At 43.4% G+C, this 23,143-nt stretch overlaps 1 protein-coding gene across 2 annotated transcripts; it reads left to right on the plus strand.

The window, feature by feature from the left end:
• The first annotated feature begins 802 nt into the window (after positions 1 to 802).
• Positions 803 to 18,894, plus strand: LOC119464388 (protein arginine N-methyltransferase 3). Of its 2 annotated transcripts, XM_037725331.2 has the most exons (9): positions 803 to 1,088; positions 2,317 to 2,422; positions 3,532 to 3,631; positions 4,305 to 4,607; positions 7,150 to 7,373; positions 9,981 to 10,123; positions 11,529 to 11,663; positions 14,004 to 14,091; positions 16,144 to 18,892. In XM_037725331.2, exons 1-9 carry the CDS (start codon positions 855 to 857, stop codon positions 16,248 to 16,250), a joined length of 1,440 nt encoding a protein of 479 aa, XP_037581259.1. In that variant the 5' UTR covers positions 803 to 854; the 3' UTR covers positions 16,251 to 18,892. The 2 variants fall into 2 exon arrangements, with proteins under 2 accessions (XP_037581259.1, XP_037581260.1); XM_037725332.2 differs by lacking the exon at positions 14,004 to 14,091 and having other exon boundaries at positions 16,144 to 18,894.
• Positions 18,895 to 23,143: the final 4,249 nt, after the last annotated feature.

Consider the following 23,143-nt stretch of genomic DNA (forward strand, 5'->3'; position numbering starts at 1 on the left):
ATTCGAAAGTGAAGCCAGGCCGCCGCCATCTTACTCAGGGCACGAAGAGACATCAGGGAATAGTGGAAATAGCAAACGCCTTCTTTTCGCCTCCGTGTTTGAGATGGCTAATTTCGCTGTAAAGATCATTTTCAATGTACACATTTGTTTCACAGGTTTTAGGAGGAAACCTGAATATCTTGGTACATTTTTTGAGAGTGCTTGATATCACCACTCAGCCAAATATAATATTTTAGTTAGAAACAACGACCTTTTATTTTGCAATTACCCTAGCGCTTACATTTGCACAACAATATCACTTAAGGTGTGCGCGGACTGCAGCCTGCGCGGCACTCTTTTAGAGGAGAAGTCAGGGCAAGAGCTGGCTTCACCCCTGCTGGTAAACAGTAGCGGGCGCCGCCACTCCAGAAGTTTTTTTTTTTTTTTTTTTCTTTTTTTTTTTAACCTCCTTGTACAAATCTTTCGCTTAGCTCTAGTAGAGTGTACTCTAGCTTTAGTGTTGGTATACTTACTATACGAACAAAAGCATTGCCTTTACGATTCGCAGTTTAAGTTTAGAGGACGCTACCGAAAACGTAATTTATTTAGAGACCGTAATGCGTAGATATGAACACCACCTATTGCTCTTTCGCATGCAGTTCGATAAAACATAGCCTTCAAGATTTGCTTATGTAATCCAGAACGACGTTATAGAGAGATCTGCCGCTAGGACGCAGGTATGAACACCACTTATTCAAACATTTACTTGATTTAGTGACGTCATTTGTATCCGGCTTCAAGCTGTCTTCGGCTTGTCTGTGAGAGTCTGTTTATGAGCGGTCTGCTCGCGCACGTGGGTTTTATTGTACTCGATCATGTGCAGTACGATGTCCGACGACGAAAACGATGCTGCGTGGGACAGCGCGGAGGAATTGGAGACCGAGCGCGAAGACAGCGCGTGTCTGTTCTGCGGCGAAGTGCGCGCCTCACCAGAGCTCGTGTACGAGCACTGCGCGCACGACCACGCGTTCTCCATCAAGGATGCGGTTGGACGCTTGCAGCTGGACTGCTTCGGGTACATCAAGATGGTCAACTACGTCCGTAAACACGTGCGTAAACTTGGGTCCTCAACACAATGCACGGATCACGCGCCGACACCAATCACGGCCGTCGAGGCTTGCAATTCTGCAGCATCGCTCAGTGCCAAATTCTTTTCTTGCCAGCTTATCGTGACATCGCAGTGCTCCGTTTGGAAACAAGCGAAGCAGCGATGAGGGACGAAAAAAACATTTTTTTTTTTTTAATGCGCATGGCGCGCACATGCATAACGCACGCACGCAAGGACGGAATGTAGCAGATAAGTGAACAGCCTATAATGCATTTAAAAAGGATTGCCGACGCATTACTTATCAGAGTGCACGATTGTAAATGTTACCACTGTGGCTGCGGTGTTCTGCTGCTGAGTGCGAGGTCGCGGGTTCGATTCCCAACCGCATCCCGATGAGAGGGGAACACAGATATCTATACCCTTTTTTTTTATAGTACGCAATATTAATCCGAAGACCTCCACAAAGGCGTTTCTCATAGTCCCTTGAAATGATGGGTAACTTTAAACCTAGTCAATCAAACATCTGGGCTGCAGTGTCTCTGTTTTTCTGGTAACTCTTGTGTTTATCTGATTGCCTACATGTGCTTGTGACTCAGTGCGTGTTAGATTCTGCCATATGAAAGCATCATGTTCTGTCCCATTGAAGCACTAAATGATCACTTCATATAATGAGCACTGCAGCTTTGCTATTTAATGCAGACCTATGACACGTATAGGTATATCATGATCAAAAAGTGAGAAACAAGGATCGAGCTCCCAAATCAAAACAACCCCTTTTGACACTGCAATACAGCAGCGATAAAAAGTGGCCCAAACCAGGATCCAGCGGCAACTTCAACACTTTATGCTCACATTTTTTTTTGCACTGCTATATCACAAACACATTCCAACTCGCCCAGTTTTCAATCCTCCTAAAACTCATACATTGGCTCTATTTGCCTTCACAACAATGCACTTTGTTTGCTTATTGTTGCTTTTGTAGCTGTTGCTTTTGTAGCACACTACATTTTTTTTCTCGCGGACTTAGAGTTGCTTTGTGTAATGCAAGCTGTATGACTGATATATATTTCATGATATTGAAAATTATGGCAGTGTTTCACTTGCCTTTCCGAAAGTGTACATTTTTAGGGTGAGAGATATATGACACAAACTGCAGATGTACATGTCAATGCACATATGAGGATTGCTGCTCATGTCTTTTCATATGTGGTCCTGCTGACCTCTCCCAGAAAACAAGCCCAGAAGTCTTACAGACTGCAGATCCACAATGCCTTCCCTGGGATGATGACCAATACCTTGTGCCGGTTGTGCAAGATGACTTGCTCTTAACCTACGGTAAGCAAATTTCCACTAAATGATTGATTTGAGTGAAACTTGTAAAGTGAACGTTCACTGAAGTCAGCACTTCTTTTTTGGAAACAGTCATTGGATTACTAAAGTTTACAGTGCAGCAAACACATAAAATAAACACTGTCTGGCAATAAAGTATTGTTATTATTATTATACAAGAAAAATGTGCATCATGTCGAGAAAACAGAACAATATAAACTAATGACAACAGAGTGAAAGCATGAAAATACAACCTGCAGAAGCATCTTACCGCAACTGTAGCTTTTTCTGTGATTTGAGTTCACACTGTTTACTTGACAAGGACAGCAAAGCCACACTGGCACACTTGCCACCCCATTTCAGTGGGCAATCACAGCCATTCATCCCTGTTGTCTGTGTTCGAAGCACTGCAAAACTTCAGTAACGCAGTGCCAACTAGCCCAGCAATTTACTTTGGTGAATCCCAAGATGCTTAGGTCAGGCATTCATCATTGTGCATATGTGATGTACAATGTTAATGCACATTATAAGCGTGAAAATTTTACGACTTTGTAAAAAACCTTGTTTCCGGTAGCGTAGATATAGAACAGCCTTCGTACAAAATTTTACATTTGAAAAATGATTGGATACATCACGAAGAGCTTGAAAAAATGTTTTCGATTATAAAACTGAAAAGAAAGAAAATGCCACTATTACTGCATGTCAGAAGTGACACAGAACTCGGAATGTTGATAATCAGCGCAGCCCTTTGGCGTGACCTCAGAGATTGGGTGCGGTACTCTGAAAAATCTCACGGGTGTTGTGCTGATATTTGCGTCATATCCACTAATCACCAGGTGGATGTGTTGACTGCTTAGGTGCTGTTTAAAGGCTGTTAGTGAGTAAGTTAGACAGTTACCGGTCATGCATCTCTGCCAAGATAATTTCAGCGGCATATATTACTTGTACATAACTAATTTAGTTAAAGTGAAATTTTGTTGCAGTTGGCCTTTCCACGCACATCGTAAGCCATTCAGATACCATGTTGTATTATGACTCTCAGTAAAGTGACTCTCAGTTTGCATTTGCAAACACTAAACAAGTTATGCGTTTGTGCTGCTAACTTGCTGGTGCAGATGTGGAAGAGCTCTTGAATGCCAGCGCAAAGCCCGAGGACGAGTGTCATCAACTGCGTGACCGGCTTTCTCAGGCTGAGCAAGCCATTGAGCGCATGAGGTACGTGGACTTGTGGTTGTGTATGTGTGGCCCCAGAGCAGAAGAATGAAAAAGAGAGTTTACAGAAATGGCAAGGAAACCAACCTTCAATTGTGAAGCCTTCTCTCCAGGGAGCCTCCATGGGTCTCCTTTGTGGCATTGTGTTTAATTCAAGTTGATGCCAACGTTGGCTTTCATAACTCTACCTCAATGTCATGAATTTATACAGAGCTCGTGATTAATGCTGACTAACATGAGAAAGATTGCCTGAATTGTATATATTTTATTCACAAGCTGATATGAGAGCTCCGGAGGTGTATTTTGAGTTGTGGGGAGGGGGGGGGGGGGGGGGCGTGGCAGGAGGCGGGGCTCATTTTGTCGACACAAATATTTTTGTTAATGTGAAACCGAGGCCTAATTTACCGTATATTAGAGAATTAGAGGTATAAAATTAGATGTATAAAATGGGGGAAAGGCAATGAATTTATCCAAAGTGCCTTGAGTAATTCTACCCAAGCCAATTTGCTGGTTTTTACGTCCCTAAAAAAGTCACTAAAAAAGGTTACCAAGACAACAAAAAGGCAAAGTTATTGTTAAGGTGACTAAACACTTGTTAAATTTAGTGACTTTCTCAGTATGTTACCAAAAGTGGGCCACAGCCAGATGGAGAAATTATGTTTGCCTTTGCTTCCAGGGAAGTGGCAGAAAGCTGGCTGCAGTCGAACGAGCAAGCAGAACCCATTGAACATGATGAGCCTTACTTTGAATCATACGGCCACCATGGCATCCACCTTGAGATGCTGTCCGACAGGCCACGGATGGACTCATATCGCAAGGCCATAGAGCTAAATGCCGACACCTGCATCCGAAATCGCACAGTGCTTGACGTTGGGTGCGGCACTGGCATCCTTTCCATGTTGTGTGCGCGGGCTGGTGCACGCAGTGTCGTAGGAATCGACCAATCGGGTGTCGTCTACAATGCAATGGACATTGTCAGGTGAGGCTTATGGTGTACTGATTAGGGTTGCTATTCGTCTGGGATTTAACAAGACAGTCGCGACTTTGGAGTAAAAGCCTGGCGTCCCGACTTCATCCAGTCAGGACGGCCAGATCTCCCGCCTTTTGCTTTTTTATACTGAATAACTAACTATAAACCATATTCCTGTTTTATAATGTCAGACAGTTTGGTTGCGCATTCCGCTCTTTTGTCTGCTGTTGCATTGTCATGAACATAAAGTAGGCCTTGTTTTCGTAATGGCTGTAGCTCTAACATTTCGGTGCCTCTGTCTGTATTGATAGCTGTGTTAGCCAAGTAACTACTGCAGCTTTCGTGTAAATCACAACATGGTAGGACTAAAATATTTGTGCAACTTTTTGGCATGTACAGACTTGCGGCTCCTGGCAATGGTCATTACCAGCTGTCGCCCACCCGTTTTGACTTCGTCCACTCAAGAGTCGGCAACCCTAGTACTGACATGCCATTTTTTACTTGTCATTTTATTGCATTCATTGAACGTGCAAGCCCTCTAAAGCTCTAGGAAAAGTGGTGGTAAGCACCAGCTAGCCCTGAATAATTTACTATAATACTGGTTGCTATGAACTAGTTATGTCTGCCCATGAGATAGACACATCTTGACCTCATGCTACACTGGCTTGGTCTGTTCCTGTGATTGCTGTGGCTGCCACATGTATGTGCAACCAGAAGAAACGTGCAGCACTCCTGTAAAATTCCTTTTTTTTTATTGGCAATTTCATTATACCCATTCTTATTGCTACATGGAGGCAGCAAATTTTGTTGTGTCATGGCATCACTGATGATGCCAGGTCCGGCATTATGAGAAGGCCTTAGTATCAAATCAAAATGTCTTATGTTCTCCAACCTCCACATCTTTAAACGTGATCCTTTTATGTGTGAGATGGGTGTGATAGAGTTTCAGCAGCTTTGAAAATAGAGAGTTATGGAATAGGGGCCCCAAACGTTTTGGGGCCCCAAAGAAGTAGCCTCGAAGCCACTGTGCATGTTCGAGACGCAAACTGCATTTGGGTTTTGCGTTGGGCACACTATTTCACTGATTTAGCGGAGCGCCAAAAGCTGCCCCAAAAGCTTTGCGTTAACAAACATGGCGGTATCCATCTAAGCGACGGCTCTAACCGAGCACCAAACTGGGCTCGATTCGGGGTAACGCGGGAAGTTTGTAAGCTAGGAGAAGTGACTGCAGTTATCGCTTTCTCTCGACTAACATGTGTAAGGAAGATTGATTCATTAGACGCCGCTGATTCCGAATTCGATTGGCGATTTCATGGCTCGTAGGCCTACGTAGGCTTGGCTGGTGAAGGCATGTAAAGTTGGTTGCTCAAAATTTAGCACAACAAATCGTTTGCTGCTAAGAGAATAACCTCTAAATTGTAATTAAACGCAAAACCACGAGAGTGAAAATTACTCTTGTTATCGTAAAATGGTATAGTTTATTTTAATATTTATAATAGTTTTTCATTGATACCGTAGTGGCGCTGCAAGCGCAAGACGCTATTCACAAACGCAAATCCCTATTCTAAAACTCTTCACTCCTGCATGCCCCTACGCTAACACCCGCAAAGCTCTTTGGGGCCCCTATTCTAAAACTCCCTAATATTTGTCAGTACTCCTTAACTGCAGCAAATTTAACCAAGGGCAATCATTTCGTTTTACCAGAAAATACAACATTTCTAAATTAAGGCAGGCTTTGGATTATCTGGCTACTGAATATTTTCATTTACACCTGAGTCCCAATTAGACAAATGGGCCACAGGAAGGGGGAGATAGATTGATTAACAATGGCCAAACAGGAGAAACTTCATTCTTAAGTCATTATAAACGGACACTAAAGAGACATGTATACTAAATCAGTTTAGATGGATAAAGTTTGCTTTCAACACTTTCGCTGATTAGGCAGTAACATAATGGTTACGAAAAGTGATAATGGGGGTTCTCAAAATTTCTTGCCAGTATGTCAGTGTGACATCATGGATTTTAAAGTATATTCTTGAATATAGGCTACTGTGGCTCAGTAACAGTTTTTGAAACTTGCTAAATTCCATGTTTGACAATTTTAGAATACAATGTAGTCCATCTTTACTGATAAACAATTTACCAGACCCAAGCAGTCGATATCACTGTGAGCTGGTGTGGGAACTTCCGAGGCGGTATCACCTCCTGGATTTCGTTCTTGCGTCTTTTATGGCTTGCCCCAAGCAGCTTCGTTTTTTGTTTTTTTTTTGGCATGGTAGAATTTATTAATACAGTTCTAATTGGTTTTCGCTTTAGTGTCCCTCTAATGTGAAGCTTTCTTTGTGCTCTATTGTGCTAACCATTGTGCTCTTTGTATATTGGTTACTATTAGGTCCTTTTAAGAAATTCATTTGGGGATATACTATTGGTTGAGAGGCACTGCACTCCACTGTGTTGTCAGTTTTGAAGGAAAGTTGTTGCAGAGCCTCTTTAAGCCCGTACATTCGGTTGGGTCGGGTTAGTTGTGAATAAGTTGTCTGTGGTGCTGCAGGGAGAACAGTCTGTCGGAGCAAGTGACCCTGGTGCACGGCCGCGTGGAGGAATTGGAGCTCCCCGAGCGTGTGGACGTGCTGGTGTCCGAGTGGATGGGCTACTTCCTCCTTTTCGAAGGCATGCTCGACAGTGTGCTTCAGGCCAGGGACCGGCTACTGCGGCCGGGAGGGCTGATGCTGCCCAGCCGGTGCCAGATCTTTCTGGTGGCTCTCAGTGACACTGGTAAGCACTACGTTATGCACGTGTCGTAGCAAAGCGAGTACAGTTAAACCTCAATATAGTCAACAAGATACAATGAATTGTCAGATATAATGAAGTCTGAAGTGTTTCTTGCCTATATTAGCTGGTAAAACGAATGCATATTTATAATGAATACTGGATATAACGAAGGTATTTTTGTGTTGGATGCGAGTTTGTTATAACAAGGATTGGGGGGGGGGGGACCATACTCTTACAACTGCCATTTTTGAACATGTGACAATACACTGTTATTGGTTGGGGCACCAGCTTTCTTATACTCCTTGCTAATGTTTAGATTGAAAGTAGTTTCTATATTATTGGTGCTTTAATAGTTTTACAACTTGTGTTTTATCTTTGTTTTCTAACCACATACTTATGAGCCATCTAAAATGGGAGATGTTGATTTTTGTTGCTTTCTTAAATATTTGTCCATTATTAACTGCAGAGTGTAAATAACAGTCGAACCTCGTCATAACGAAGTCATATTTGACCCAAAGATAATTTCACTGTATCAAATATTCACTTTTATTACTCATTCATTCATTACACATTCATTACTCATTGATAATGACGAGAAACACAAGATGCTTGTGAATTTCAGATTTACTTCATTATAGCTGATAATTAGTTGTATTTAGGTTTGTTATATCGAGGTTCGACTGCATGTGAAATGTTTACTTTTTATATACGGGGTGTTTTTTTTTTTATTGGGCTGTACAGAATCGTTAAAAATCGCCTGTGGCAGATTGCATAATTTATTTATTAATTTATTTTACCCTCAGGGCCAATTGGCCTTACAGAGGGGAGTGGGTTGTTATACAAAAAAATACTTGAACAAAAAGCAGTCAGTACAGTTAATTCATACAAATGAAGCTCGTAATTATACAGTGCACATGTAATCCTTGAGCTGGGTTACTTAAAGTGGCAGACATTACTTGCACGAGAAATAGACATGTGTAATCGACTAATAAAAAAAAAACTAAGTTTGTAACTAATTAGCTTACGGCACACATTGCAGCTTACGAATTTTAGTCGGTGAGCCTGCAAAGCATATACACATAGAATGTATTCTGAGTATGGCACGGGTTTCAAGATATATGTTATCAATATTGTGCTAAAAAAATGTGCTGTTGGTCCACTTACTTTTTGAACAAAATTCTGTATTATCCATTGAAGCACAAAAGTTACTCGCATGCCCATTTATTTTGTCACACACCTTGGAAATTAATATCTTGAAACAGGTGTCATCCTGAAAGTGTTTGATGCGAAAGCATCAAATAGCCCATTGAGTAAAAAAAGTCGGCATCTCTAGTAGTGAGACGGCACCTAAATTCCTATTGGCTGTGATGCCACGTCACGAGCACGCCTTGACGGAGCAGAGCAGGTGAAACGGCGTTTCGCGAGGAGAGAGGGCATCACTGCAACGTGTCGTCACCAGTACGCCTCAGTGGAGCAAATACAGCAATACAGCAATTTTTAGAGCAAACCTCTTAGGTGCCCGTTTCTGCGGTGAGTGGTGGTGTCGTACCTCGTAACTGAGCGAATGAGCACAGCAAAATATGAGAGCGAACACGGAGCACAGCGGGCGTTGAAAGACAGCAAATGCGAAGAAAGCGAGAGGAGGAAAGCGGAGGAAGAGGGTATGGTGAAAGCGTGAGAAGAAAAGCGTAGTGCTGTGCAAGACGGACTATGGCGACCATGGCTACGAGATGGCGCCAGAGTAGCACGCATCATTAGGGTGCCTCGATGCACCCGCTCACCTCTGCTCCGTTCGCGGGGGCATTCGCATCGAGACATTCTACACGTCATTTGTTCACCAAAGCGCTGCATGAGTGAAGGTCTGTCTGCGGTGGCTGCTGTGAATCGTGCCCACGCGTTAGCCAGCCGCTGCCTCTCGCGATCTCCCGATTAGCGAGGCAGTCGTGCCACACTTTGCTTCTGCTTGGAACGTGCCGCACGAGACAGATTGTCCGCACCAGCCAATATATTGCGAAATGAAAATACGTATAGAGCTGCGCTCAAATTTTGCAATAGGGAGTATCATAATCGTTGGTGCATTTTTTTTATTTGTGCCCAGTGAATGGCAAAACTGGTTTTGAAAGAATACGAAATCTGATAGATTTTTCAGTTTGATTCTTTACCTGCTTGATTACTTGTGTCTACTTGCAGCAGCGTGACCCCCTCATAGAACTGATCTATACTAACAGCAAGTGAAAGTATGACAGTTGTTTCATGAATATTTCATAAATAAACTCCGTAATTGGTATTTCCACTTGTGGCTACTAAAGAGCAGAGTGCCTGCAATATTTTTTTAAATAAGCAGTCAGCATCTTGATTAATAAAACAATTTTTAGTATGCTTCCCTAAATTTAGTATGTTTTGGCTTCGGCCCTAGTACTTTTCAGATTTTAGGGCTGGCAGTTGAATGTGATTATGCATGCGTTTCCTGTGCTCCACATGTCATTCAACATGCCGGCAAGCTTGAAGAGGTACAAAATAGAGATGCTTAGCTATGCTAATGAGCTGTAGCTAGGCTGGAAGTCTGAAATTGCTGGCAAGCACCCCTTTTCTTTCTCTTTTTCTCTCCAGACATTCATCGGCGGATGGTGAGCTTCTGGGACGATGTAGAAGGCTTCAAAATGACCTGCATGCGAAAGGAAGTGCTCGGTGAGGCCCATGTGATGGATGCCCCAGCTTCGAGTGTCTGCTCCGAGCGACCAGCCCTTCTGTTGGTACGTGTGGGTGGGTGGTTCGTAGCTTCGAAATGCGTGTTAACTGCACAGTTGCACATGTATAACTGCTGTACAATTTTCCCACACCAGAGCTGGTAATGATTTCTCCAGCCACAATGTTTCTATCATTTGCTCATTGCTTGCCTAACCACCACATACCGTATTTACTCGCATAATGAATGCACCCCCCACTTTTCCAATAAAGTGTGTTTTTTCTTTTCTTTGCATAATAACCGCACCCTGAACTTGCTGCCATGAAGTAGGAGAGACACTGTGTACGATTCGGCGTGTAATATGGCGTCCGGCGGGTACAGTTGTATCGGACACCGTATCGGATGCCGAATCCTACCGTGTGTCTCCTACTTTTATTGCGATAAAAAATATATGGACACTCCAGGCGCATTTTTGCCATTCGTGCCGGCACAATCGTCGGCACGACTGGCAAAAATGCGCCTGGAGTGCCTCACTCTCCCGAGTTCGAGCGAGGAAAACGGGGAGGAAACACGGCGTGTTCCGTTGCGCACATGGCATGGGGGGAGAGAGGGAGGGGGGGGGGGCGGCGCAGCAACTGCACATTGCGCGGCCGCGCGCTTCCTATCTTGAAAGTGATCTGTGTCAGGGGCTGAGTCTAGGTGCGACGGCAGCTTATACCTTTGTGCCCACTCCGTCCTCACCGCTCAGCTTACGTTGAAGCGATACACGGCACGAAGGTCACTTCGCTCGCTGTTGCTACTGTGCTTCCTCATGCCAACATTTTGACAGCGAGTGTCTGCGGTCATAGAGTGTGATGTGTTCATGTTTACCTGTGCGCGCTGACACCATGCTTGTTAATTTACATAGTTAGCTATGTTTGCAAGTTTATATTGCCGATAAAGCTACTATCCTTACTTCATGTAGCTGTCTAAGCATTTGCAATCGCAATCGATGGTTCGCCTTTCGGGTGAAACTGGTACTGATTTAGAGGTGGCTGCGGAAAAAAAAATCGCTCAAGATTTTACCCCGCGTAATGAACGCACCTCCCAACTTTGCGCATATTTTTTGGGAAGAAAAGCGCATTCATCATGCGAGTAAATACGGTATATTGAGTGTCGCAAAAATGGGTGCACTAAGTGCACATGACTCTTCCAGCTATACTGCTAGCCGATTTCTAAACAAGCTCTGCACTGAGATAGATAGTATGTTGCAGTGAGTTCAGTTTAATACCATGTTCAGTTTAATACCACTTTAATTGTTGCAGTGATTCCATTAGAGCTTGCCTTTCTTGTTACTAGTCTTTCAAGTTCTTTGGCTTTGTCTCATTAAAGCTCTCTGTGCCTCTTCTATGCTGGGCATTTCTTCCGACAGTCTCTTGCCTGGTTTTTCATGCTTTTCATGTTTACCTGGTTCATGTGGGTCGTTCATGCAGAACCTTGACTTGAACACGTGCCGCATGGAGGACAGTGACTTTGCGAGCGACTTTGAACTGGATCTCCAGCCAGGCACACAACAGGTCATGGCATTGGCTGGGTACTTCGACTGCACCTTTGAGCTACCAGTGCCTGTAAGCAGCAAAAACATTTATTGTTTCAAGTTGATAAATTTCTGGTACCGTGTCCCTGTACTTAGCACAACTTTTTTTTTCTTTCTCAGTGCTATAACTCAATTCCTCTAAGCTGTTATTGCAGTTTTGTGGGTCTACCTTGCTTGCAGCGTTGTTTCCTGCTGATCATTCTGGGATTTTATGGAGCATTAGCTCCTACAGTGCTTTTCCAGCACCCCCTGTAGGCTTGTTATTGCCTTCCTTTTGCCTTCTTATTTATTTTTGCGATTTCTCAGTCTCATTTTCCTGTGCTCTTCTTATTCCTTTCCCTTCGTGGCAGGCAGTCGTTGCACCCTTTCCAGAGACAGTAGCAAGTCTGTCCCTAACTCTTTCATTTTTGTTTCACTGTGTAAAGCAGAAGTGTCCTAAGGAACCAAATTTGAGCATCTGCAATGTCACATCGTAGTGTAACACTCTGAGCACACTTTACATTGCTCTTGTGCGCAGGTTAAGAGAGATACGAATATAATATTGGGCATAGAAAGAGAGTCGAACAAATTATAGAGACCTGCAGCATGGTCATGATTACAGTGGAACCTCGATGATACGATCACGGCTAATACGAATTACAAATTTTTCTGCGGTCCCGGCCGAGCCTTATTACCTTGCAACGTGCTAGAAAACGGTTGTTACGAATCGATTTTCGACCCGCGTCGGTTGATACGAATAAATGCCGCCCCACCGACGGCCGCGAAAGAGAACAGCGCGCAGTCACGCACTTTCTCCCTTTCTCTTTTGGTGCGGAGGCGCGGACGCGACGCCGTACAGCGCGGAGGCCGCGAATGGGCGCGAAGAGTTCGAAGCGGTGGCGCTTTTGTTGCTTTTCCTCCTTTTCCGTGTGCCATCGGGCGGAGTGGCTGCCGTGCTTCGGGCCGCGTTCTTTTTTTCGCCATTTTGCCTAGTCGCAGCGAGCTATGTCTACCGAATTACGATCTCAGCTGATTCGCGCGGCCGTACACCGAGGCGCGGGAGCCTCCGTTGGTGCGTCTTCCGTCGGCTGCGTTATCGGTGCCAATGGCACAGGGCGATTGTGGGTTTCGCTGCTGGAGTCACACCGTGCAAGATAGCGCGGCACGTAATCCACGGTGCAAGGCTGCGCTCGTTCAGTCGGGTGTGCCTCCGCTTCTCCCGCTAATCGCCATATTTTTCTTGCCGTAGAAGCGCTTCCGTTTTCCGAAGGCGTGCTTCGTCCAAAGTTTATTCGCCAACGAGCGACGATCCATCGATCACTAACCTGGGAGTTCTCACTAATCCGAATTCTGTGTGTCAAGCGAAGACGCCGGCGTGGTTTACGAAGCAGACAACTGCGGTTGCCATCTTGCCCCTGCCACAGCAGCAACCAATGGAGAGACGCCTTTCAGCACGGCAGCCAATCGGAGGCCTGCTTTTATCAGAGGGCCCGTGTGACTACCTATTGCAGACCGCGCTTCTTTCGGGTACTTTTTCGGGTACTTTCAGTGCGTTTTCTGCCAAACCATTTTGATGCAGCGTAGATTAGGTGTTGCAGATACCCAAACGCGTGGTTTTCAAAAATCGATTTTTCTCGCAATTTTTGCGATCTAATCCCCGCGTCCCCCCTTAATTTAGCTAGTTTTAATTGTGTTTCGATGATACGAATTTCGGCTAATATGAATATTTTTCGTGACCCCGTGAGATTCGTATCATCGAGAGTCCACTGTATTACTAAAAATGGGTTAATTGAAGGCTTAGTGAAGCATAGTCATTTGCAGCATGACTTTCAGCACAGAAGTCAATGTCGATGTTCCTCATCCAAGGACAGTTCTCTGTAGCCTTTGATGTCAGTTGATAAAGTCTTATCATTCTCTCGGTGTTTTTGGCATTCAGCCAACTTTGTTGTCATTGTCATACCACAGTTGCCATTGTTGGTGGGCTATCATTGCCATTGTACTGCTTTGTGCAATAAATGACTTAAGGGTGCTAAAGGTGGTAACTTTGTCTTTACTCAATTCAAATAATTGTAGTAAAATTCTGGTTCAAGTTAAGAAATATGATTGTAAAAGTTAGCTATAGCTTTCCAATTAACCTGCTGCATTTCTCATGTGGAGAGGGTACAGCCTGGTGCTTGCACTCATCACCTCTCTCCTCCTATACGGATGCACTTCTCTCTCCACTCTTTACTCTCCTTGCTCTTGTTACCCTCTATCTTGTTAGATAGCTGTCTGCTAACTACAAAATCCTGGGAAGTAGCTAAAGCAAGCGATCACTTTAATAATAATATTAATAGTAAGTTGGTAGCCCAGACATAAAAGTGGTGTTCAAACACATGCTCTTGTATGACAGGTTGTCCTTAGCACAGCCATGGAGGCAGAGTCCACCCACTGGAAACAGACCGTATTCCTGCTGGAAGAGCCACTCTTACTAGCTGAAGGTAAGTGCTTTCGTGATTTGAGGTGGCTATACTTTCCCATTGTGAGGGTAAAAGTGGTACAGTCTAATCTCGCTGTAACTAATTGGCGTCTGGCACGAGAATACCTTTGTTTTAATATGATATTTGTTACAATAATTTAATATTTACTTTCTTATATCTGTGCTCATTATACATATTAAAGTTTGACTTAGTAGCAGGACAGTTAAGCGTTTGCCAGTAAGCAACATGCAACATTGCTTGTTAAAGCATCAGCCTGAATGAATACAAGACCCACTGCTGTGGCTTAACCACTGCATCCAGTGAGTTAAATGTTTTTGTTAGAGCACATTTATTGTAAATAACCAGTGGTTTATTATAGTAACACTTGTTATGAACGATAAAGAAATTGCCACAAAAAAGAACAGACACCACAGACACTGATGGTGCCTGCACCATCTTCCTGAGTCCAATTTAATTTTGCACTGGTAACATGAATCAGCAATCTAGTAACCAATAGCCTGTCTAAGAGCATCACTTATAGGTTATGCAATGAGATTAAGAGATTTACAGGCGTAGGATGTAGTTGGCTGATGCAAGATGGGTGTTGAGGAACCGCTTTTGTTCAGCTGTATACATGAAATGTGCCGCCGCTATTTATTGGAAGTCTGATTAGGAGCAAGTGCACAGTTGTCCAATTTCAGTGCACTACACAAAACTAGCTTCACAGAGGCCACTTTCTCAAGACCAACGATTGCACTTCGTTATATCCGATAATTCATTGTATCTGTGTCTTTATATTGAGGTTCGGCTGTGTTGCTTAGCTGTCTTCAGTAGTGTTGAATGTTGCCTTTTTTCGGTGACCATGATTATCCCTGTAAGTTGTTAATGTGTTCTAATCTGCATTGCTTTTAAAAGAGTATTGACACATTTTCTCTGGCTCTACCACTTTGCTTCTTGCACATAAAAGAACAAGTATTAATGTCGGAAGATATGAGATACTTTTATTTGATACTAAAGTTGGTCTTGAAATGCCGTATGTGTCATCAACATTATCATGAAATCATGACACAGAGTAAGATTTGCTGATGTTATGCAGCAAGAAGCTAGGTATGATGGTAATGCTCATAAAGGAGTAAACCATGGTGCTTTTCTGGCTGCGTTCGCATGTGGCAGACACCACGATTCAGTGTTTCACAACATCATGCCTTATCCACCTGAGTACCGAACTGGTTCATAGGAACAGGTACTCTATTACATCAAATTATTTAGGGCGTTCTTACACTCACTAGTATATTTTTTTAGGGTCTAGAGAGTTCAGACATTCAATTAATGCAAAACAATATGACAAGTCGAAACTGTCGCGTCAGTTCTCCATTAAATTTATGGCCACAGATGATGGGAACAGCGCATGCTCATTATTGTGAGTGTTTTTTTTTTGAGGGCATGTGCTTAGAGGCCAAATGCATTGAAATCTTGGACTGCACAAAAACCTAGTTTCAGATACCATAGATTCTATAGGGCAGCCTGTATGCAAATTTAACGTTTGAGGTATGAATGGGTGTGCCACTAAAAGCTAGCAAAAATAAATGTTTTTGACACTGAAACTGAGTAGAATGCCGCCTTTATCGCTCACCGAAAGTGACGCATCACCGAGAATGTGCAGCTTCTCAGCATGACCTCCGAGATCAGGCAGTGCCTGCGGCGGCGTGCCGAGAAATCTGCGAGGTGGCATGTTGGGATTGACGTCATATCTACTAACCACCAAGTGCATGCATTGTCTGCTTAGGTGCTGTTTAAAGGCTGCTAATAAGAAAAACAGACAACAAGAAAAACAGACAAAACAGACAAAGAGTGTGTCATAGTATGTGCTACTCATTTATAACAAATTTAGCGGAAGTGAAATTTCAGTGCAGTTGGCACCTTAACACTGATGAAGCAATTAGCAGCTGCAGGACACTCTTGGTGGAGATGTGCGCACAAGTTCACGAGCTGTTCCGTTGTAGCCATCTCATAAATAGTAGACCAAGTGTGTGGAGTTCATAAGTGTCAGATGATGCACGCTTATGCACGCAGGCGAGAAAACGGTGCGAGGGCGACTGGAGTGTCGACGGCAAGGCCGCAGAGAGCTCCTGGTCACGATAACACTAGGGGCAAGACAACAGCAGTACATGCTGCACTGAGGAGTCACTGCAACTGCAGTTGATGCTTTGTTGAAAAGGTGCCATGTTCATGGCAGTATGGTGGTTTGTGCTGTGCTGGAACAGGGCGAACATGGCCGCAGCTGCCGGATGAACACAAGTGTTCCTCTTTGTTGTGAGCACATGAGTGCATGTGTTGTTGTTCACATTGAAAATGTGATTTGTGCAGATCTCCACACTTTTGCCTAGAGCGTTTGAGCATTGTGCTGCAATGAAAAAAAAGAGATCCCCCCCCCCATAACACATCAGTTGCTATACTTTATTTCGGTAGTTCCTTGCAGCACTGTGGAAGCTGCAGGATTTCTTAGCCAACAAAAAGGGCGAAAGCCCCTCAAAATGTGTTCATCAGCAGTGCGTCGTCTGCTCTCTGTCCTGTCGATACATGCTTCCAATTGAGTGTGTTGATGCAACGAACATTTTGGTGCGTTTACATGAATGCAACTGTGGGGCTTCGCTTCATACATGCGTACTCTTCCTCAGCAATTTCTTGCAGCCTCCTTAGCCAACAGCAAGGGTGAACACCCTGCTAAGTATGTTCACTTCTGCTGCATTGTCTGTTCCACCTCTAGCTGGTGTTCGCTCGCCACCATCACCATGTACTGCACCAGAGTGGAATAGTAAATTAATTCAGTAAAAAATTAGGCTTTTAGATTATTTCACATCGTCAGCACATCACCAGCGCTAATGCTGTGAAGTGGAAACTACCTGCTAAGTTGAAATCAGACCACTTTTATGGCTAAGCGCCCCCCCTGTAGGCATGGCAGCGTCCAAAAAAACAGCTGATCTCAATAATAACGATAAATCATTACCTAGTGCTTCGCCCTCAGCATGAAGTACGACTAAGTGATAGGCTGATTGTAATATTTATTTCTTGCCGTCCGAGTGGAGAGCAAGTAACAAGTGTGAGTTCAGATTGAAGTAGGCTGTCTGTGTTGTATAGGCGCTGCCATGTTGCTACATAGCCACAGTTGCTGGCGGTAAATGGAACAATAATTCATGGTACTTATATGATGTGCATGCACAGAGGGTCTAATTTATCACATATCTCTAACATTTCATGTGTCAAGCAAAGCTAGAACTCTAATCTCGCTAATAAACAAGACATCGAGAACTATATTACGCTAATAAAGGATATTGTTTAGTACCTTTGGCAGCCCTGCAAGTTATTTGTGTGATAGAGCATAGGTTCAAGGTACTGGGCAGGATACTACTGTATGGCTCAGATGTCCTTGTGGCTTCCACTGTTTTTAGGCATTGTCCCTCAAACTGGCTAGCAATACACACATAGTATTGATTTCATTTGCACTGCTGTGTCTTGGGCCTGTTGGTATGCGAAGTTGGATAACATTTTAGCCCCGGCAGACAAGGACAAAATGTAAATATAGATACCACAACAACTCATCATGGTGTGTACGATTCCTTTTTTGTGCTTGTCTGCAGGTGGTAAAATGTTATCCATGATTTTCTTGCATCGCAACACACTGATTCAGTGCTTCAGACAGAAGTGTGGATGAGTGTACATGAACAAGTGCTTATGTACAGATTTTTGTGTCCCGTTACTGTAAAAAGTTTAAGAAAAGGCAACATTTTTAAGTGGGACCACAAATGCTGCAGTTGAGGTGTTGTGAATATTTGCTGACACTGAGGAAATCCTGTGTGTACATCAAGAAACAAGTGCAAAAAGGCCACTGTGTTTTCACATTTGTTTGAGCATCTCATCTTTCAGAAAAAATAAAAATGAAAAAAATGTATAGTTGTATCACATTTCTCTAAGCTGCAGTCTTACCGGTATGCCTAAAGTAAACGAAATTGATATTTGTGCTCTTCGCTCAGAAATACCTACATTATATCCTATATTTGTTACAAGCACATATTTGTTACATGCTAGCATCGGCAAGAAACCTTTTAGACTTCCTTTGGTAATCTGGTAATCACTTATATCCGTCTTCATTATATCAAGCTTTGGTTGTTTCATACATCAATCTGAATTATACGAATTAGTTGTGAGTGGGACTTTTGCAAGACGCACATAGCCAATGTGACAATTTTATGTAAGCCATACCATATTTATATCTGCATTTGGCAGTCTACAATATACAGTTCGCCTAATTGTGAAATCTGTTTTTGAGGCAGAGTTATGGAGCTGTAAACTTTGTGTTTCAAGCTTGTTTTACCCGATTTCTGCGCATTATCAAAAACTTCGAGGAATAAGTCAAATATAGCTTTCTTAAGTGCAGTAAATTTAATTCATATCAGTTAAGGGAGTGTCCAAGAGCATTTCTACATTTGACTTGTATATTTGCATAGAGAAATTAGAGTTGGTCCCAAGCTAATGCTTCTTTTTAATATTCCTTGAAGCTCACTGTCATTTAATGCAGTTATTTTTATTTAATTTTTCAATCTGAAATAGAAATCTTTTGCACACGGCAGCAGTGTGTATCACGATTCAAGTGTAACAAGCTGGCTTTTTTACTGCAAGACCATTTTATTTTTTAATAAAGTGGCCATTACTGAAGAGCACTTGCATATCCTTTCTAGTGTTCTGCTTAGACACAATCTCTTTTAGCACAATTTTGAAATGGGACTTCCATCTGTCACCTTATGGACAGGTGTCGTAAGAACTAACCAGAACATGTGGTTACACTCGTCCAAGAGTTTATAATTTTAAAATGAGATAACGCACGAGGTTCACAGCAATGCACTATGCGAGCTACATATTAAAATAAACAAGAAAAAATAATGGAACCAATGCCTTATTCTTAGGCGTTTTTCTTCAAAGTATGGACCCATCTTGTGCACCAAAGTTTCTAGATTTCTCTCAGTTGCGTAAGCACTACGCATGACCTGGAGTGCTGTTCCAGACACTTGTCGAATTCTGCCATACTGTTGACTAATTTTGATGGTGCTCACAGTGCACACAGATTTAAGGAAGTTAGTAAGGGACAGGCAAAGCGTGAAAGAGCATTGAGCAGCATCAAAATGAACCACCACCAAATTGCCCAAGCTTCTACACTTGCATACTGTTGAACTCGCCATTCCGTCAAATCTGATTGGCTCGCAGGGCTGCTACAGCCTTTATATGATTGGCTCACAACGCCAACATTGCAGAATTCCAGAACAGCACCCCTGTTTTCATTGCTTTCGACAATAGAGTGGCATTTCTAGGACACTATTCTGTGCTCTCCCTCCTGGCTAGATTAAAGGCTAGCAAGATCTGTTGTTGTGTGCACCACCATGCATCAGACGATGCAGAGAGGTCGTGTGTGACATGGCCTCTAAGATAGCATGCAGTTAAGAAACAATGTGTTTCTCCCAGAGCATATACGGAATCAGCATAGCTTACTATGTGTGACAGTTTAGTATTTGCCAAAATATGGAGGAGTAAAGAAAAGAAAAATCAGATCTAACACTGAATGGTTGTATTTTATGTCTTACTTTAATGTTACTTTAATGGAAGTGCTGTAGTAAGTAAGATGTTCATGTTGTGGAACTATCTTCAGGAGTGCTTTGACACATGCACTTCATCTCCGTAGCTTTCCCTTCATTATCTCAGAAAGTTTGCAAGGATTACTTAATCCAAGTGTTGAAATGCCAGCTAGTATATGATGTCCAACACAAAAGACCAAAAATGAGATGTGAAAATACATCATTGCTATAATTCGGATTTTATGCAATATTAACACATTTTCCATCATGTTGAGCGGCATTGGACTCCCTTAGCTTCATCTGCGCCTCTCAACCTCATTATCATGTAATGCGATGAATGCAGAAAAGGAAATGACATTACGAAGGGCAGGAGATTATACAGATCATAATGTGTAAGCACTAGCACTTCAAAGAAACAGCACAGGGATATATGACAGAGACAAAGTAAGGCACACACAGTGCTGTGCGTTTTTCTTGTGCCTTAAGCAGCGGTGAGAGAACAGAAGCAATGATGGAAACAATAATGTGTCCGATTCCTCACTTTAGGTTAGGCTTAATGACTACAAAACTTGCATCACCGTTGCATAGAGTTTCCTACTAGAAAACTATAATCTGTCGAGTTGATCGAGCTGCATACACTTTCGTCGAGCGCCAGCTATATATATGCATATATATATATATATATATATATATATATATATATATACTCACACACACACACGTGTGTGTGTGTGTGTGTGTGCATACATGATGGGGGGGGTTGGGAAAGCTGGTTTTATTTATTTATATATATATATATTACCTTTAATATCAGTTACTCTGGAAACTTCGTGTGACCTCGAAAGATTGTGAGCTTATATGAGTATGTGCAAGACCTCAGAGTAGGAGACAATTCAGTTTTACAGCCCGAGTCCCCTCGCGGATTCAGTTTAACATGTTCGGCAGATACTATATGTGTTTTGCGCGTATTAAGTTGCACAAGTATACACATCTATGAAAAAAGCAATGTAATGCCTTGTAACAGTTTTAATACAAAAGATACAATCAAGAAATATTTTCCTGACAAAAGGTCAGTTATTGATAAGACATACCATACATAAAAATTAAACGATGTATATACCAATTTCTGAACACAACTTATGACTAGAATTATTAGCATAAGTATAATGCGAATCCAGAGCGCCATAGTTTCATTACTTGTCAAAGCATGCCTTATGCCACTGGTTTCATTTATTTTCCGGAGGCAGAATAAAGGATTATAGAGTCAAAATTATCATGTGCCCAGATAAATAAACATAATAAAGATGAATAAATAAGACAGCGATATCTCAAAAGCGCGAAAGGACTTGATAGCAAATATAGGAACAGCGTGGAATGTGTTATTGAGCGGCAAATGCAGCATATGACGAATAAAAGTTAATAAGGAAAATGCACAGATAGACTAGGGAGCTTTACAAATAGAGCAACCATGTGTCTTTTCTTACCCAAATGGGCACTCTGCTTGCGCTGTTATGTACCCCATTTTCGTTCCTCTGTATAACTTTTTGCGTTGTTTTCTAAGTCAGGTGGTTTGCTTTGACTTGTAAGTTGGTGCCTTTCTCTCTCCTATTAAAGACATCAGTTCCTTGTCTGATGCGATGATTTCACCATCCTTGGAAAAGTGTTCGTTAGGGCACTTGATCTGGAAATAAAGTCGTCGGCAACCTTATTCAAATTGATTTTGCGGGAGAGTTCTTTGTGGGCGTGCAAAATTGCCAGATGGTTCAAACGGGCTTGTCCAGTCGTCGACCGCAAGTACATTTTCAGTTGCCGAAGGCAAGAAAAGGACCTCTCGGATGTGGTCGACGAGACCGGTATGGCCAACGCAATTTTTAAATGCGAATGCATTTCTTAGTCGGGGCATGTCAGGCGTCTGTCAGTGTCCGCGCGCCGGCAGGTGTTATCTCTCCGCTCTCACTCCCTCTCCCATAGCAACAGCTGCGGGCGCGCGCGCTTATCCTCGCCCCTAGCAACCGGAGCAGTGGTGCGGGCGGAGAAGCGGAGAGTGAGTGGAGGAGCGCGCTCTGGCGTGTGAGGGCGCTTGCATCGCGGGAATTCAGCGGAGCGAATTCCCTTTTCCCGGCGCTTCCGTGGGCGCTGCCATGTGGCGATCACGTGGTGACGCGGCCATTGCTTGTCTCAGCTGCCGCCGTTGCCTCCGTGTTTACAATGCAAGCGCGCGACGCCGGTGCGGCGCACCAAACCGCCGTCTCAACGCATATCGTACACGGTGACTGTGTGGACGACACGAAGCTTTGGCCACAGCTTTAGAGGACATGTAAGTGCTTTCATAGCTCATTGCGCCTTCTCCAAACGGCGCGGTGCGGTGCTTGTACTAAAAGCGAGGCTAGAAATGTATTCCAAGCTGTCCAAACTTCCCGCTTATGAATTAAATCAGGATCACTGTTCTCGTTCTTTATTTGGCAAAAATTTTGAAGCAGCGGCTTGTCATGTTTCTGACTCAGTAATACTGAGTTCCTCAGTGAGGCTATTATCTGGTTGTTTATTTTCGGCCTAATCGCGCTAGCGGGTGTGCTCTGCTGCGATAGATTTGTTCTTGCGGCGCACAAAGCTTGGAATGTAAATGTTCTGTACTTTGTGGTAGCTTGTAGCAAAGACGTATTATCGCTAGTCCGCCGCTTACTCTGTGGACCGTCACGAAACGTTCAGCTTCCAACATTCGTGTCTTGGTGTAGTCGCCGTCACTCACGCTTCAGCACATTGATTCAAGTGTGCGCACATTCACTTTTTATTGATACGTTGGCGATAGGGTGGGCGTAAGTTTGCGTGCGAGTAGGGGTAGATGCGTGTAAATAACGGGTGAGAAACTTACTATGCCATTAAGTGGCGTTACTTCCTTTTGTAACGAGCGGTACTCACTCTTAAGTGCCGAGGTTGCGGAGTTGAAGTCCTTTCTTTGGAGGTTAGCTATACAGCGCTGGCGGATGAATTATCCTTTTTTATCCTCAAGGAGAGCCATGCATCGCGAAGGGTCGACAACACAGGCAGTCATTATGTAGCAGCGGCGACACAGGTTGATTCCATTCCTTAATATGCGAATCATTATTTTTGCGGCTAACTACCGCACACGTCTTCCCTTTATCGTTACACATTTTGCAGCATGAATTAGGCACAGTGCATTAGCGAACACCCACTTGCATTTCCGACAGCTGATCGCATAGTAGCAAGGCAGAAGCAGTAGTGGGTTCGTATTCGTGCGCATTCGCTGAGGCAACGAATGGCGCGCCGCCGAAAGCGCCATCTCGTTCCTCTAGAGTAAACTGCTCGGCGAAAAGGGTCAATATATAAATGGAGTGAAGCGCGCGCCTCACTCTCGACCGTTCGCTGGCTGGGCGCCTCTCAAGGCGATGGCAGAAGTCGGTGAAGGCGAATGTCTGACGGCAACGGTA

The sequence above is a fragment of the Dermacentor silvarum genome, chromosome 9 (genome assembly GCF_013339745.2).
Source record: "Dermacentor silvarum isolate Dsil-2018 chromosome 9, BIME_Dsil_1.4, whole genome shotgun sequence".
Lineage (NCBI taxonomy): Eukaryota > Metazoa > Arthropoda > Arachnida > Ixodida > Ixodidae > Dermacentor > Dermacentor silvarum.